This window comes from Eucalyptus grandis, chromosome 7 (assembly GCF_016545825.1).
Source record: "Eucalyptus grandis isolate ANBG69807.140 chromosome 7, ASM1654582v1, whole genome shotgun sequence".
Classification (NCBI taxonomy): Eukaryota; Viridiplantae; Streptophyta; class Magnoliopsida; order Myrtales; family Myrtaceae; genus Eucalyptus; species Eucalyptus grandis.
The window spans coordinates 47,912,405-47,930,070 of record NC_052618.1 but is presented as its reverse complement, the minus strand read 5'-3'; the positions used below and the strand labels follow the sequence as shown (position 1 = coordinate 47,930,070).

The 17,666-nt window shown below is 38.0% G+C and overlaps 2 protein-coding genes and 1 non-coding gene across 7 annotated transcripts; 2 read left to right on the top strand and 1 right to left on the bottom strand.

Annotated features, from left to right (window-relative positions):
• Positions 1–277: 277 nt before the first annotated feature.
• On the bottom strand, positions 278–349 carry TRNAT-CGU. Its single transcript has one exon. It is a non-coding gene; the product is annotated as a tRNA-Thr (tRNA).
• A 57-nt stretch (positions 350–406) lies between these two features.
• LOC104455737 (asparagine synthetase domain-containing protein 1) lies at positions 407–8,869 on the top strand. 4 transcript variants are annotated; one of them, XM_039316703.1, is made up of 14 exons: positions 407–563; positions 892–1,243; positions 2,191–2,384; positions 2,653–2,785; positions 2,877–3,095; positions 3,394–3,488; positions 3,938–4,049; positions 4,640–4,745; positions 5,852–5,945; positions 6,167–6,363; positions 6,583–6,682; positions 6,760–6,876; positions 7,601–7,657; positions 8,220–8,869. In XM_039316703.1, the coding sequence occupies exons 1-14, from the start codon at positions 486–488 to the stop codon at positions 8,319–8,321; spliced, it is 1,956 nt and encodes a 651-aa protein (XP_039172637.1). In that variant the 5' UTR covers positions 407–485; the 3' UTR covers positions 8,322–8,869. The 4 variants fall into 4 exon arrangements, with proteins under 4 accessions (XP_039172637.1, XP_039172636.1, XP_039172635.1 ...); XM_039316702.1 differs by having other exon boundaries at positions 2,883–3,095; positions 7,601–8,869; XM_039316701.1 differs by having other exon boundaries at positions 7,601–8,869.
• Positions 8,870–9,691: 822 nt separating this feature from the next.
• Positions 9,692–16,094, top strand: LOC104453893 (cell division control protein 48 homolog B). Of its 2 annotated transcripts, XM_010068537.3 has the most exons (12): positions 9,705–9,902; positions 10,040–10,084; positions 10,220–10,275; positions 10,502–10,651; positions 11,536–11,643; positions 12,042–12,141; positions 12,325–12,597; positions 12,680–12,849; positions 13,865–13,993; positions 14,441–14,528; positions 14,600–14,677; positions 15,291–16,094. In XM_010068537.3, the coding sequence occupies exons 1-12, from the start codon at positions 9,726–9,728 to the stop codon at positions 15,585–15,587; spliced, it is 1,671 nt and encodes a 556-aa protein (XP_010066839.2). In that variant the 5' UTR covers positions 9,705–9,725; the 3' UTR covers positions 15,588–16,094. The 2 variants fall into 2 exon arrangements, with proteins under 2 accessions (XP_039172386.1, XP_010066839.2); XM_039316452.1 differs by lacking the exon at positions 10,220–10,275 and having other exon boundaries at positions 9,692–9,902.
• Positions 16,095–17,666: the final 1,572 nt, after the last annotated feature.

Sequence of the window (17,666 nt, the reverse complement as noted above, 5' to 3'; positions counted from 1 at the left end):
GGAAAAGGTAAATCCAGGATTGGAGAGTTAAATTAGGCTTATCGAGTAAGTTTTTGAGTCATGACAGAAAAAGGGAAACTTTCGGGTCTTTTTCCATTGACGACGTGTATGGTTGGTATCGAATGGTAATGTCGTTTAAAATTTCCTTTCTTTCTATCCAAGAAAAAGGGGGAGCGCAGATAAAAAAAAAGGGTGTGGTCAACGGGTTTGACTCGCTTCTTTAACGACCTTGAAAATGATAATTGACAAAAGGCGGGGAGGGGCCAGAACGAAAAAGAGCCCCCGGCGAGGATCGAACTCGCGACCTTTCGCTTACGAAGCGAACGCACTACCACTATGCTACGGAGGCAGTTGACGCTAAGAGGCCAGACAAATTTTAAAAAACCATAAAAGAGGCTGCTGCGAAGCTTAAACCTCGGGCCACCGTTCAGTTCCCAAAAACCCTTCACCGCCGACGAGGGAGAGAGAGAGAGAGAGAGAGAGAGATGTGTGGAATTGCGTTGATAGCATCTGGAATTCATCTCCATCTCGATCCGGCGGGTTCCGCGCCGGCAACTGAGCCCGTAAGTTGTTCCCCCTCGTCCCTCCTTTTCGTAGTTTCGATCTGCGCATATTTTCGGTTTGTCTTTTGAGAGCGTCGATTCGCCGTATGGGTCGTCGCCGCCGCGCGGCGAACGCCGGTCACTTGTCGCCGTCGCGGAATCAACGAGCACACTCCAATGCCATGGCGGACATAAACTAGACTGACCAAAGTTACATTTATGAATTTCATTTCCAAACCACTTGTTCTCAGGCTCAATAGACGCCCTTTGGTTTCTTTCTTTTCTGTGAATTTCATAGTTTTGCTCTATCTGTTCCCATTTCTTTGACTGGTATGTAAACGGCCTCCAGCTCCCGCTGTCCCTAGATGATCTTAAGGGGGCTCTGCTGAGGAGGGGACCAGATAGTCTGGGCAGTAAAAGGCTATTGCTTCATTCAAATGGTTCCAGCATAATCAACAAGCAAGAGATTGTTACTTCCATCGAAGATGAAGTGACTGTAGATACCGAAAACTCCCATTCCGCAAATGAAAGTTTTTCCAGTTCGTTCCTAAATGGAGAAACTCCTGTGGAGGAGAAGGCCTTTGATATCCATTCATTTGCTGGAGAGCTGCTCTTTCTTGGTGCCACGTTGCAACTTAGGGGAGTAACTACTATTGTTCAGCCGTTGGTGGATAAATTCAAGAATATCCTTGTTTACAATGGTACGTCCATCGTAACATGCATGGATACGATGCATAGATCATCTCTTATAGAAAATTAATTACATCCAAGTGTTTCCGTGGCCGAATGCATTTTGAATTTGATAAAATGCATTGCTTGTGAAGTATGTCTTAGCATGGATATTGAATTTGTTCTGATGATAGACACAGAGATTATCTCTTGGATACTTGAAATGTTTTTGTGATGCATTCAGGTCAATGATGTGCTTAGTAGAACATGCTGCTAAATTGTTCATTTTTCTTTGTAAGATTTATTGGTATGTTTTCTCTTACGAATTGACATTGTTAGTAGGTTTTTCGACTTCTGTTGGTTGTAGCTTGATGTTTCATGCATCTTGTATTGAAATTACTGCCAGTCACCATGCCAGTGCCCCTGACTGGTTGCTACCTTCGTTTGTTTTTCATTTTGACTAGTGCTGTGGTCAACTGTGACCAATCATCAGTTTTTTACTGGCATCAGGCAGCCCTAGGTAGCTGCCACCATCACCAGTTACTAGTATCTTCAGTGGCCACTACCGTGGCTGGTCACCTATCACCACAGATCATTTTCTGAAATTTTTTTAGAACTTCTTCTCGTAAAGATGCCAATCCAAATGCATAAAATGTTTTTTCCTAAGTTACTTCTGATGGAAAAGGTTCTTTGATGAAATCTCCTTTCAATAGGAAAAGAGTTTTATTGAGACAAACGGAGCTTTCATGATAATGTACTCCTTATGACAACAACTGTGGAATTGGCTGTCCGGAAGTTGTCTTTCAATCCTGAAACTCTGTCGCTCTTCATCTTTGTCCACATTTCATCTCCTTCTTCTTTTTGCTCTTTCCATTTCCTTTTTGTGCTGATTCCAATCTTATGTGTGAAGCTTGTAACTTAATCCAATCTATTTTTTGCTTCTGCATTCTTTCTTGATGAACTTGTAATGAATAAGCAGGTGAGATTTTTGGAGGAATACCTGTGGGATGTGACGAAAATGATGCTGAAATTCTTTCACAATATCTCGCAAGATGCTGCTTTGGTAGCTCTCAGGGGGATGATTGTTCATGTTGCTGTACTGGCAATGAGGAAGATTCTGTTCCAGATGTTCTTTCGAGATTAAAGGGTCCATGGGCTATCGTTTATTGGCAGGTAACTTAGCGTGGTAAGTTTCCACTTGTGTTTTGTGAGTTCTTCCTTTATAATAGATGTGTTTACACTTCTACCCTTCAACTGCCAAAAGTGTATTGACCTTTTCCTTTTGTTTGATACATTATGCAATCTCTGTGTTTTCTTTTAGAATTGTAAACTGTCTTTTTTTTTTTTTTTTTTGGGGGGGTGGGAGGGGTTGTAAGAGAGCTTTTGTTGAAGATCTGCTCTGTTTCACTGTTACTCATTGTGGTTTTCTTTGATGCATCAGAATAGTACAAGAACCCTCTGGTTTGGTCGAGATGCATTCGGCAGACGGAGCCTCCTTGTTCACTGGCCAACTGCGGAAGACCCGCGATTGCTGCTTTCTTCTGTAGCGCCTACTTTGGTCGAGCACAGTTCTGGTACATAATGCTTGTAGAGTTAACCATCACCAATGGTCACCAATGATTTGTATGTGTCACCATTTTGCTTTGGTTAAGTTATATCTTTAAGCTGCAGATATGCAATTCGAAAATGGAGTCAACCAGCAGAAATATTGGGAAGAGCTCACCTGTGGGATATATAGCATGAAAATTGATGCTTCAATTTTGAATGGCCGTCTAGTTGGTGAGATCAAGAGTCATGAGTGGAATAATTCCATGGTTAAGGAACTGATTCACTGGGAAAGAACTTATGTTGAGCCGACTGCTGAAGAGCTATTTTTGTCCCGAGGTATGGTGAGAACGATGACATTGGACCAACTTCTACTGTCACCTTGCCATCTAAATCAAGTTAAAGTGGCATAAAACACCTTGATTGTCAATGTCATTTTCGCGACTGTAAAAAGTGTTGAGAAATAGAAATATTTACTTTCTCAACCACCTGTGGCAAAGTGAAAGCAGTTCTTTCTTCTCCCATAATTGAGACGTGAAAGTAGCTTTTTTCCTCATCCGTAAAAAGATAATAGTGAACTACATTGGCCGTATTGTCTTGCTGAGGATCTTTTTATATATGTTCTCCCCTTAAATAGGGTCTGGAAAAGCCTCTCCGTCAGTGTTAGCTGAGAAAGTTCTGACTGCTTTGAGGGAGTCTGTCCTGCGTCGGACTTCTCATAAATTTTTTCAGGTATCATTTGATTGAATTTGGTTGTTAAGCTACCAATCTTAACAGAAAGTTTTTTTTTTTTAGTTTCATGGATTATATATGGCTAATTCTCTTGTCTGTTGAATAGGTAAGTCTTTTTTAGTCAAAAGTTCACGTAAACTTAGATCTTCTAGGATTTCATCATTTTGTTCTTCAAAAGACTTCCTTGACCATTGCAGAATTATGCATGTTTTCACCATTCAAGTTTATCCTTCTTGTATCATCATTCCCAACCTATTAAAGGCCATACTTTCCATTTGCATGGTTACTCTGGTTCTGGTTATTATAACCAGATATGGTCCTTGTGTGAAAGCTTATGCCAAGATTATACATGGAACTTCTTTTCCATTTTCCTTTTCTTTCTTTTGTCTCATATAACACTCACATAGTTTGGTCACTTTTGCTGATATAATTTTTGGAATTTGAGACAGACTACTGCATGCGATTTTAGAGAGCAATTCTCTCCTGTGGCTGTTCTTTTCTCGGGCGGGTTGGATTCCATGATAATAGCAGCAATTTTGGACCAGTGCATAGACCCTCGGTGTAAGTCTATTCCAATTCAATATTGTACCCTTTGGTGGCTGAGAATGTTGAAGCTTCGAACACCATCACATGTTTTTGGGTCAATGCTCTCAGGGACGTAGGCCATGGCATAGAGGGATCCCCCCCTCTCTCCAGTTATCAATTCTCTTTTCGTTCAGTTTTTTTTTTTTTTTTTTTTTTTTGGGGGGGGGCTATGGGATTGGTCAATGGTCCTCTTCTCACTTCCTTGTATTCACTCTCTGTGCTTAGGATTGGTGGTCATCTAGTTTTATGTTAGCCCAAGAATGTTGTGTTCTTCCTCTTGTCCTTTCTCTAGTTTATTCGGTGCTGAGAGTATATTATTTCTCTGCCTAAAATGGCTAAAGATGATGGAAGTTGCTTGATATTTTAAGTGCTCCTGCCCACCTTTAGCAGAAAAAAAATTGGCCCGCAAAATCTTTTGCTACAAGATCAGATTATTTTTGCATCGGCTTATGTCTTAATTGTGCTTTCTATAAAGCTGCTGAAAGAGTTGTAGAACCTGCTGTGGTACCCTACAGGAATTACTTTTGAATCATTGACATGCCTACCGATAACATTTCTTTTGGCAGTTGACATTGATCTGCTTAACGTTAGCTTTGATGGTCCTTCTGCTCCGGATCGAATCTCTGCAAGAGCAGGAAAGAAGGAGCTGGGAAGAATTGCTCCCTCGAGAAGGTAAGCACAAGCCTTCTGGAGGTAAAGATGACTTTATATAACTAGATCAATCAGCTTGTCATAAGGCTGTGTCAGAAGATTGCTGCATTTCTAGACAAATGTACATAGAGTTCTCTGAGAGCGTTTGTATATAAGTGAAAAATGGATAATTTAGAAACCTTACTTATCTTCTGTAGGAGAAACACCTCGCAATAGCATATACTGGTGAGACGGGCATCACTTTCTTTGATCTAGTGCTCTGCAGGCCACTCTTGTGATAGTTTTTCATGATAATCTTGTCCTGAGCAATATTTAATTTGTTCTCTTTTTGCTTTGTCCATGATTTAAAAAAAAAAAAATCTGTGTTTCTTCATTTTAAAAAGTATTTCTATGGTATAATTGCAAATTGTGGGGAAAAACGAATTTTTTTTGGGGGATATTTTTCTCTGTGAGAGTGGCGGTTATATGACTCACTTAATTTCTCTCATTTGTATCAGCTTGTGATTCTCTGTCTGGTTGTTCAAAGATGAAACATAATGTCATTTCTGGTTGCCTAGATGTGAGTGGGTCTTCTTATGGCTGGATTTATGTGATAATGGCCTCAATATGGCAGAATATATCCGAGATGTTGCTCAATTATTTGCCTCTGCATCTAGCATTGTGTAGACTCTTACAATAATATCTTCTTTGGTGGTTGTGCTTGAATTTTAACAGTGCTAAGCAGCCAGTTTTTTTGATAATGCAATGGTTAATTGAGTCTACTCACTGTAGCAATGTAAGGGCGTTGAATTGATATTTTGTCCTTCATAAATAATCGTTAATATAGCTTTGTCGACTGACAGAATCTGGTAATTCTAGACATGTTCAATAGTTCTTTTTTGTCCATCTTATGTGTTGATTATGTGATGAATTTTGTTTTAATAGTGACATTTGCCATCTTTATGATGCTAATTGTTTGTGTGGAGAGTTATGATATCTGGAAAGTTGCAAGATGATTAACTTTCTTCTTACTGAATAATGACTTGAAAGGCTCTAAAATTATGTTTGATCCATCTGATTGGAAAGATTTGACTGTTATTCTAGCATGGTTGGGGTAGCCCTTAACTCTTAGTGGTTTTGGGGTGCAGGTGGAGACTTGTAGAGATAGATGCTGATTTGTCAAACTTGAGCTCCGAAACGAAGCATGTTATGTCACTTATTCATCCTGCTAATACGTACATGGTACTGTGGTTAGACAGTTCTTATAGTGTCTTTCTATTAAAATGTGAAGGATTTATTTATCACATGACGTAGATATGATACAATTTCTCCTTTGTGAATGTACATTATAGTCATTAATTCTTCATGTTTAAATGTCATAAAAATTCTCCTTGTTCCTCGAAATTGTCAAAGTTCATGTACTGCTTCACCCAAGTGGAATTAATTTTCACCTCACATTGCAGGACCTGAATATTGGAATAGCTTTATGGCTGGCTTCTAGTGGTGATGGCTGGGTGTATGAAGAAAGAGATAATAAAAGTGATGAGGATCTTCAACTTCATAATTACAAAAGTCATGCCAGAATTGTCCTCGTTGGTTCTGGCGCCGATGAGCAGTGTGCTGGCTATGGCAGACATAAAACAAAATATAAACATGGAAGGTAGTGCTTTGAATAAATCATTCTCTTCTGCATTTGCTTTGATCATTGCATGCTCTTATGTTTAAATGTGGAACATATGTTGGGTTTACTTTAATTACAAAGCGACACATGCCATATCCATATGTCAGCTTTTGCATTTCCTCATCCAGGATGATGATGATAGAGCCTGTCTTTGATTATCATAATCAAGAACTCTTTGAAATGATTTGGTGTTATCAGTTGGCTTGGGCTTGATGAGGAGATGAGATTGGACATGCAGAGAATTTGGAAGAGGAACCTGGGAAGAGATGATAGATGCATAGCTGATCATGGGAAAGAGGTGCGTATAAGCATATGCATTGTCAGTTCCTCCATGATTTTAACTGGTGTGATGATGATTCAACTCTATTCTGACAGGCAAGATTCCCTTTCTTGGATGAAGATTTCATAAAAGTTTTGCTTGATATTCCTTTGTGGGAAATTGCGGACCTTGAGCAACCAAGTGGTATCGGTGACAAGAAGATTTTGAGAGAGGTCAGTGTAATCTTTTTCGTTGAACTTCTGATTATCTCATTTTTAGGAGACATACAACAAAATAACATATTGCTTTAATGAGTTGATAAAAACTGGGGAGGTACTTTCAATTACTGCTTTGGCAAGTGTATGGAGTTCAATGCTTTAAAGAGTTTATTGGATTAGAGACATGTTACTGGATTCAATTACTCTAGATTCTCTCTGTAGTAAATCCAGTTGATCTTTTTAGGGTACCTACCCATTCTGCGAAGAAGCTACTGCAAGCAAGTAGTACAAGTAGTTGTGGGGAGAAACCTGGGTTTCTCTTGGAACTTAGGAAGCAGGCTAAAATTGCTGTTCAATAACAGGGAGTACCATCTATGGAGCAGCCTGGAACAAAGCAATTGGAAGTTTCGGACCTATTGATTTCTATCTTATTTATATAGCTGCTGTTCTTCCTTCCTATCGTTTCTTCCATGTTTGTGGTCTTTTAATTGCTAATTCTGTCTATGTTCTATTTGAATTTTATTTTGCTGTGAGTATATCCTTTTCCTCTAATCAGGACTTTGATTTTCTTTTTTTCTTTATATCTAGCACCAAGTCTATTTACTTTGACACCCTTTGCACATCAGCTATATTCTCCATCATGCAATGGCTTATTACATACAATATACATCACAATTCTTTCTTGGGTCATGTTTCATACTGCATTGACATGCAATTTTTTTTGCTTCTCTTTTTGAAGGTTGCGAGGTTGCTTGGTTTACATGAAGCATCAGCTCTACCTAAAAGAGCAATTCAGGTTTGCACTTTTATTGGGCCATTCATTTGTGCTTGTGGGGAATTTGGGCGTGAGCTCCATGGCATGTTACTATGCTCTTTCTTGAGAAAGCAATTGCTTATTTTCAGTATCTTCTTAAGTTGATTTATGGAGGCATTCTTTAGGATAGGGTCAAGGCTTACATCTAAGTCTCTTCATATCTAGTTTATGTGCATAGCAATGTATCTGGATTCCCCTTTACGAATGGTGTGCCACAGTCGTCATTATATGTCCCTACACATGCACATTATAATGCTCATCCTAGTGATTCACATTTGTCCCTCTCTTGCTTCATTTTTTCGCGGCACTTTGCACTTGTCATTTTCCTTGATAAATGCGGAGGCAAGACCTCAAGCACGGATATATGAAACTTTGTTTGCAGCTACATATCATAATGTGATTATTTTAGCTCCTTGTTGCTTTGAAATGACGGTGTCCAGTTTCTACGCTAGCACCTCTTTAATCTGCAATTTGCAGTAATCTTCTACATATGATATAGAAAAATCAAGCAGACAATAACAGATGTATGTTTTACTGTTTAAAGTTTGGTTCAAGAATTGCAAGAGAATCAAACCGGAAGAACTTTGGAAGTAACCGCGCAGCAAACCAAGCGTCTGCAGGAAGCGTGACAATTCACATGCCTTAGGAGCTGAGTTTTGAGGAATTACCAAAAAAATTTGGAAGTCTTCCTCCGTGGTTCTGATTGCTTGACCATGCCCCTTGGTTTTGACATATCAGTATCAGGTCCAGGATCTGAAAGAGTAGGTGAATGTGATCCACGAACCAGCTCAAGTATTCATTTCTGCTCGTCGGATGGTTCTTGCTGTTCGAAGAGCAGCATATATCGTCTTCCCCAGCACAAAGTCATCAAAGACACAGTTTTGGGTGATTAATTTAGCGAACATACTCAAACTAGTTGCTTTTGCAGACCTTCCCGGTTGATTTTTTCTTATCACCAGGTGGGCCTAGGTAGGCTTGAAGCCTGCTGGGAAATTCATTAGAGATCGGAAATGTTGAGGAAAGAACAAGGTGTTTTCGTATCTAGGCGATCCTTTTAAGCTAATGCTAACTTCACTAGACCTCTTCAGATTTATGGGCTGCTTGACATCGATTATGTAATATTTTTTGTCACTTCTTGTTGGATTTACAGTAACTCGCTTCAGCAGAAAGAATTTCGTGTTTTTCCATGCTGCATCATCTCTCGTGATTTAATTAAGCAAACCATTTTGTGGTGTTTGTTTGTGCTGGAAACAAGTCCGAAAGAAATTCGATTTGAGGTTCTTTGATGACAATTGAATCCACCAAGCCTGACCTACATAGTTGAATGTGACATAAAATGAATAACAAACTGAAATCAATATCTTCTTTGTTTATTGTGTAAACCATCAAAATGACAAATATTACAAAGAAATTATGAGCTGTATTCGTAAAACATTATAGATGATCGTGTTTTTTCTGGAATGTATAAGAACATGAGATTTAATGAAGTATATTCAGAAAAAGGTAGAAATGTGCATGGAGAAAAAGAAAAAGAAATTGATGAGAGATAGAGAGTCGAGAAAATAAAATATGAGTGATCAGATAAGGAAAAATGATATAGATGATTTGACTCAATATATAATGTTGCTTTTGAATTTTTAATTTATACAACATGATTCATAAATTTTAATTTATTCAATGCTTTGCTTTTTACTTTCACTCGGTGTTCACCAGACCAGTTTTTCTCAATTTTTTCGTCGCCCCGAGCACTTGAAAAGTTATTGTTTTTTAATTTTTCTTGAGGAAAAAATTGTCCCAAGTTAACAATAGTGCGGGTGATTGAATTTTTGTATATTTCAATGTATATTGGTAAATAATATATAAATTTATTTATAAGTTTTATTAAATAAAAATTGAAGGTAATAAGATAAACATCATAGCAAATAAAATCAATCGACATATTAAATAATATACATGCATAATACCCAATTTGAAAGTAGCATAAAACCCTGAATCCCACCAGTTCGCCCCCACAAGCGCGCGCGCGCACAGAAACACGGAGGACTAAAGAATGACGAGCGGAGGGAATCCCGACGGCGTCGATGGCGGCGGCGGCGGCGGCGGCGGCGGCGACAGCTGGAGAGCTGAAGAAGCTGTCGGCGGCAACCGAGAAGCGCTGGAGGCACTCCGAGAGCTCATCACCTTCCCTCTTCTCTACTCCCGCGAAGCTCAGCGGCTCGGCCTCAAGGTACCGCTCGCTCCGTCCTTACGATTCTCGCGCGCGCGCACGAAGTTCGTTTCTTTACTTTTCTTTAGCCGCTAAAACCTGTCGCTGCAACCCGAGAATGCCCCCGTTTCGATCCTGACGTGACCGCGTTCTCGCAGTGGCCGCGGGGCTTGCTTCTGTACGGACCGCCGGGCACTGGAAAGGTACGCGATCGGCAATGTCCTGTTCCCTTGTAATCTAGAGCATTCGTTCCCTTTTCCTGGAGCGCGATTGGTTTTTTTTTTTTTTCTCTCGCATCTGAGTGATTTTTTCGTCTGGGTTTCATCTTCCTTGGCTAGACAAGCTTGGTTCGTGCCGTTGTACAAGAATGTTCTGCGCAGTTGACCGTTATCAGGTGCTTTTAATGTAATTCTGCATCACGCATTCGATTTTCTCGGGGTAGCTATTCTTGTTCATGCTATAAAACAATCTGGAAAACTACAGGGGGAAAAAAAAGGCCGTTCACTTTTCGACTGATTGCCGTTTGCAGATGAATTTACGCTCTCGGCTCTGTAATCTTCGGGGCTTGCTTTAGACGCAATGAATTGCTTACCGCTAAATCCTCTTGGTCTGTACTGCAGTCCATACTCTGTTCACAGAGCTCATGCTGGAGAAAGTGAGAGTGTTCTGCGAGAATCTTTTTCTGAAGCATCTGCTGTTGCAGCGTCGGGCAACCCATCGGTTATCTTCATAGATGAAATAGATGTGCTTTGCCCTCATCGTAGTTCTAGGTAAGAATCCCAAGAATCTCCTACTCCACAATCAATTATTGGCTACGGGAAGCATTTAGCTGTGGAGAACACAAAACTCGCATCGTTTTAATACGAGAAATGTGGAAAACGGGAGAATATGATATAAGTAGCATTAGGATCTACTTAATCAGTGTTAGGCATCACTCGGAAATCAGTAGCTATGGGACTATGAATTGTTATATAGTCATATTGGTGATCATGCAAACTATGTGATAGCTTGTGTATCTGTCAAAATTAAATTTAGGGACTCAATTTTGACACATCGTTTTGCTGAGTGCAATTAGTTAGTGCTATAAATGTCATATTTGCCTTTTTATTAGTATCTATAATCTTTTTGCTTTTTGTGAAAAATGAAAAGCTGTTCATGAGCTGCTTGGATTTTACGTGGACCCTCTTTTTTTTAAACTGTTATCAAACACAAAAGTTCCAAGTAACTGTCATTCTGATGAGGGGAAACATGGTTGGCAATTTTATCAAAATTTCCTTTATTCAGTGTGTTTAGATAATTTCATTTGTATCAAACATAGAGTTTATTGCCACGTGCATATGCTAGCTCGTAGGTGTCCTTTCAAGGTGTTGCAATAAAGCAATCTCGTCTAAAACTATAGATGTACTCTCTCTCTCTCTCTCTCTCTCTCTCTCTCTCTCTCTCTCTCTCTCTGTCTCGCGTTTTGGTTGAGGACTTTACTGGCAAATAGGTGGGGTCATAAAAGCAGCTAGCAGAACAATGACATTTTGGACCATTATCAGTTTTATGCTGAATTGCCATTTCTCCTGTTTGTTTGCCTCAATTTTGCTATTGCTTTACCGTAAGGCTTACTTGGCAATGTTTAGTTTAATTCAAGTTATTTCTTAAAGTGCAGAAGAGAACAAGATGTTCGTTTGACATCTCAATTATGTACCCTCATGGACTCTATTCAGCCGTTATCAGGATCATTGCCACAAGTTGTTGTTGTTGCATCGACCAACAGGTTAAATCTTCACATGTGGACTGAGGCTTATTGTTGTTTGAGATATTCGGTATTGTTTAATAATGATATTTAGTCTTGGCCCCTCTCAGCATGCCTCCTTAAACTTAATACCTTAAGCTTTTGTAGATTAGTATATTATGAAGACTATTTGAGGAGCCATATTTCATTCATTCTGCAGTTCGTAGTGTGAACTCTTTTCCCTTGCTTTTGAGAAGAATTTCAGTGACTCACATTGATCTGAGAGCCAATAACCCTAACCTCTATTGCTTCAATTTTTTTTCTAAAAATGGAAAATGATGCCTGGATGACTATTTTGATGAGGTTCCCTAAGTACATTTTCTCCATTTGCATTGGTCATTTGTTCTCTTCATTCAGTACTTGCTTTTTTGTATTTGCAGAGTGGATGCACTTGACCCTGCACTTAGAAGGTATGGGCGTTTTGATGTTGAAATAGAAGTTACAACACCCAATGAAGAAGAGCGCTTTGAAGTTCTCCAGGTATCATAGAAATTATTGTCATAATAGGCTGTTTCCAAGATCGCACTAGATGCATCTTCCTCACTATCTTTTACTAAGGCTGCACAGATCTTTGAAACCTGAGAGCTGTGAGTTTAAGTGAATCGAATGTTTGGTTTCTCAAAGCGGATATAGCAGTTTGATTCCTTGTTTCTTGATTGTCAGCTTTACACAAGAAAAGTTCCTTTGGATCCTACTGTTGACTTGAGATCCATTGCTCGAATGTGCAATGGATATGTTGGAGCTGATTTAGAAGCTTTATGTCGCGAGGCAACTGTTTTTGCTCTTAAAAGGTTTTCAGATGTAGAGGCACTTTTGCTTACAATGGAAGATTGGGACTATGCTAGATCTATTGTTGGCCCAAGTATAACAAGAGGTGTTACCGTAGAAATTCCTAAGGTATCATGGGATGATATAGGTGGATATAAGGAATTGAAGGTCAGTGAACTCATCTTTATGTGCTCAGGCGTTGTTCGTCCATTTTTTTATTTTATTTTTGTACCTTCTTAACTTTGATCAGAGGAAGATTCAGCAAGCTGTTGAGTGGCCTATCAAACATTCTGCTGCTTTTTCGAGGCTGGGAATATCACCAATACGTGGAGTACTTCTGCATGGGCCTCCAGGGTGCTCAAAAACTACTCTTGCGAAAGCCGCTGCTCATGCTACCCAAGCTTCTTTTTTTTCCTTAAGGTTTGACGTCAATAACTCCCTGAACAATTATATATGCTCTGAGACTTTAAGAAGAGGGGGAATGCCATGTTTGTAATTCCATCCTTCACCCTAGGCAATAAAACAAAGTTCCACCTTCCACTAGATCCAATGGCTTGTTGTTTCACAAGTCTGGAGGAGTAACTTTACTTTATGCCAGGATGGACAAGAAAGGTGGAATATGAAACTCTGTGGAATGGGCTTGGAGAATTGATCAGCTATTGGATCGAGTATGAGTAAACCTACCATCACACAATATAGTTTGTTCATGTCAACAAACTGTTATTGACTTTTATTTTTACATGAATGATGACTGAAAAGTAATAATCTGTGGGTGGATCAATTTCTTGCATTCTCTTAAAAAAATTGCTACTAATTGAGTTGGTGCTTATGCAAGATTCAATCACACTACAAATCATAATCGTTAGATCTTCAATCTAAGTTGGATACCAAAATATTAGAACTTGTGCTGGAGATATAGCATCTTTCTTAACTTACTCATCTTGGTAAATCTTCTAACTCAATTATCATAAAAGGATAGTCCATCCTTTATCAATTGATTCTGCAGTGGAGCTTAAATTTGGCGATATGCTGTTGCTAATTTGTAGTAAAGATAATGGTATGAGGGCCTGATCATCTATGAAGTTGCTGATGGAATTAATTTCTTCAGCCATTGAAAGAAGGAAGTTGTAATAGTGTGATAATAAGGGTACTTTCCCATTTATATAATTTTGAAATAGATTCCAACTTTATGACACGATTCACTTTAGCTAAGCACAATGACTACGCCAGAAACTGGATGTTAGAAAAAACCAAAATTCTTTGCTGTTGACAAATCGAAGTTGCAACCCTACAAAATATCTCCTGTTCGTTTGCCATTATGTAAGCCAAAAGTTGAGATGATGTAACCAGTGCAAATGTTCTGCTTTTCCTTCTGATTTTCTGATGTGATTATCACATTCCTTTAGCTTGAGAATTCACAAACTTTGTATTTCAGTGGAGCAGAATTATATTCAATGTATGTTGGAGAGGGGGAAGCCTTATTGAGGAATACCTTCAGGAGAGCTCGTCTTGCGGCACCAAGCATCATATTTTTTGATGAGGCTGACGTCGTGGCAGGCAAGCGGTGAGTCTATTGAGGGTTGCATAACATCATTCTTGGGGTATTCCGTACAAGCTAAGGTGCTCTCATTTTGTTCTGTTCACTTATAGTCGTAGACCAGGATGATTGTCTTTATATATATTGCTGAAGAAGTTTCTTTTCTTAGAAAGCAGTGTACTCATCACTGGTATTGATGTACAATGAACACATTGTGGCTTTGGTTGATGTGATGAACTTTGAGGAATGAGTGAAGAGTGCTAATTCAATGTGTTGCGTGAAAGATACCCTCATATCTTTCCTCATTTAATTTCTCGGGTGAACCTTCCACTGTGTGAAAAGTTCTTAATGTTTGTCGACTTTCGGTTTAATTTTCTTCTCCATGATATCTGACTTATTGTTGGACGATATAGTTGGCAATTGCAACTAAAGATGGACGTATAATGCGGCTTCTCTATTTTGGTTCACTTGCAGTGGAGGTAAATCAAGCAGCAATGCCGTAGTTGGAGAGAGGCTACTATCCACATTGTTGACTGAGATGGACGGTTTAGAACTGGCAAATGTGAGCATTATTGTGTTTGATAAATAGTAAATCATGATTAGCTTCCATCTCATGCTACCTCATATGGGCAGGGAATCATTGTTTTAGCTGCTACAAATCGCCCTTATGCAATCGATGCAGCACTTATGCGCCCTGGACGTTTTGATTTGGTAAGGAACATTACTGCTTCTTGATCTAGACTCCAGGCTGTAATTCTGCGACCTTCTTCTCGTGTCTGCTGAGTTGTTTCTGGATTATGTACTCTGTTAAGTGCTTATTACTGGAACTTCTGATCCACCTTTCTTAAGCCAGTGAGTCCAGATTGGCTTTAGCTTGCTAATATTTTCACATAATTCCTTAATATTGGCAATTTACTTATTCTCCATATAATTATGGTTCTAATTCTTTATTCACTTTTAGTTTTACTTTTTAGCCTTAATAAGATGTTTGTTGAACTAATTTCTGTTTCAACTTTGAAGTGTCTTTGAAGTATTGTTTATAACTCAATCTAGTAATTTTAATATGGAAAAAAAAAAAATTATGTTTGTGCTCTTATTCTTTTCGGGAAATTATGTTTCTTTAACCATTTCCCCCTACGGTGGCAATTCCAAATCATTAATGGAGAGTAGTTTATTTATTTATTTGCAATTTAGTCTATTCCGTTGAAGGAATTTTTTTTCCCCTAGTTTAGGAGTGTGTACTCTGTGATGGAACAATTTAATTCTTTTTGACTACCTTGTCAAGTTCATGATTACCTTTTCTTTTTCCTCTCTAAATTTATAGGTGCTCTATGTACCCCCACCAGATTTGGTGTCTCGCCATGAGATATTGCGCGTGCATACTCGAAACATGAAAATAGGGGATGATGTTGATCTCAGAGATTTAGCAGAACATACTGAACGGTTCACAGGAGCTGAATTGGAGGGCCTGTGCAGGGAAGCAGGAATAGTCGCTTTAAGAGAAAACATTCACGCAATTGCCGTTTATGACCGTCATTTCCAAATCGTTAGGGAGTCCTTGAAGCCAGCATTGACCGAAGCAGACATTCATTCTTATGAATCATTCCGAAGGACTCGATAGCTGAAGCCATGTGACCGAACGATCCAAACTGACACGACCCTACTTGAAGCCAGACATCTTTCCACCCGGATCGGAGGATTCTGGATTATAAATGGTGTTTATGGTCTCCAGGAATCTGGATTATGAGTGTCGATAGCAGCTTGTGATCAAGCTTCGCCTCATTGATTGCAATTTTTGGCCTACCTTTTGATGCAAAAAGCAGTCGGGTGTGTTTTAGTGCAGTTTCAAATGTTGAGTTCAAAAGCTCATGAAAGGGACTTTTTCACGGAAATGGGGATTAGCGATGACATCATGAAAATGCGGCATCGTCGAGCAATTTGGTCCTCTTGTGTTTCGATCTGTCTAATGTCATCTGTTGATGTCTGGTGGATGTGATCCGTGAGTTGATAAATTTTAGTAAATTTTGTCAGAAGTTTTAGTAGATATCCAGTACTTGGGAAAATGTTTGTGTTGGTAAGTTGCCAACTTACATTTGAAATTACTTATATATAGTTGATTATAAGTTAATTATTTATGTTTGAATTTTCTCGTTGTTTGTCAAAATTTACTGGCGTTACTGGTAAAGTTATTGCAAATATTTGAAAAAGTTAATAATATGAAGTCACAGTAGCCAATCTTTTTAATTGGTGTGTTTATAGACCTACATTTGAATTCTAGTAAATTTTGTTAACATGATGTTGCTGGAAATGTGTAATTGGAAAATTACAAACTTATCTCCGAATTTTCTGATTTTTTAGTTTTTTTGCTACCAAACTTACTTTTTGACCGCTGGCTAGTATCATCTACCATTGTTATTGAGATGAAACTACTGAAAATATATGACAACTTTTTCTATTAACATTGGAATAATATTTGGTTGATCAATAACTCACTAGCTTTTATTTTAATTTTATCAGGGAGTACATGGAGATAACACAAGATGATCGAAACTATTGCTTTTTATAATAGACCAAGCACCAAGCTTTAATCAATATAAAAAAACTTATGTTTTATATAATTATAGGTACTGTGAATCAAATAAATATAAAATTACTAATTGGTGATAGATTTAGGGTTAATCTGAAACTTGGAAAGGTAATAATAAACATGAAAAATTATTAAAGTGTTGAAGGATGCATGCTTCCAATATGAAAAGTTTCTAAACATTCTTAGATGCTTTGGACTCTATTTTTTTTTTTTTTTTTCTGTAGGCAAAGTTCCTATCATCCTTGTAAGTTCTGAGGATTCATCATACTACACATGGAGAAGTACTGACCAAAAAAAAAAAGAAGAAGAGATAATGGAGAAGTTATTTGAGTAATTTATCAATAATTGCAATCTATTAGAAACTAGTTACTTCTTTGATGAGAAAATTGATTTTTAATATGAAAATGCATGTTTCAATATATCAAATAATTCAGTAAAAATAAGGGTTAGTATCTTTTAGTATATGTGCTCTTGAAGTAAATCAAGGAACCTCATCTTTCGATCTATTTCAGATCTATTGAAAGTAAAAATAAATCGAGAAAAGAATATATATAACAAAAAAGTTTCGCAAACTCAAAATATATCATTTTTCCCAACTTTGTTCATTAGACATAATATACTTACATCATTTCAGCATTCATTTCATAAACTAGTTTGTAACACAATACATATATGTATCCTTTTACAATACATTTCCTAAAACGATTCTCAAATTATTCATAGATACTAAAAGGTAGTAAATGCTTGATCTAAATGTTTATGCAATAAAAATTTCATTTCATAACTCATACTATAGATAATCCATATCACTTTTGAAATATGAGTTTATAAACTCAAAGAAGAGATAGCACAATTCACCAGGGCATACTCCAAACCAAATAACGTGACTAAACATGCAACGATCTCGTAATCTATCAATTAATCGAAAATCGACCTCAAAATCAAGTAAAATGCTACTTTAACTAAGGGCTTGACTAGACTACACTTAATTGCCAATAAAACAACTCTTACATGTTAACAAATCACTCACTAAAAATAATTATTCAAACCTAAGTGCACGCGAAACCCCAAAATTTTGCTCTAACTAAACTGTTGCTTTAAATAGACTCTCAT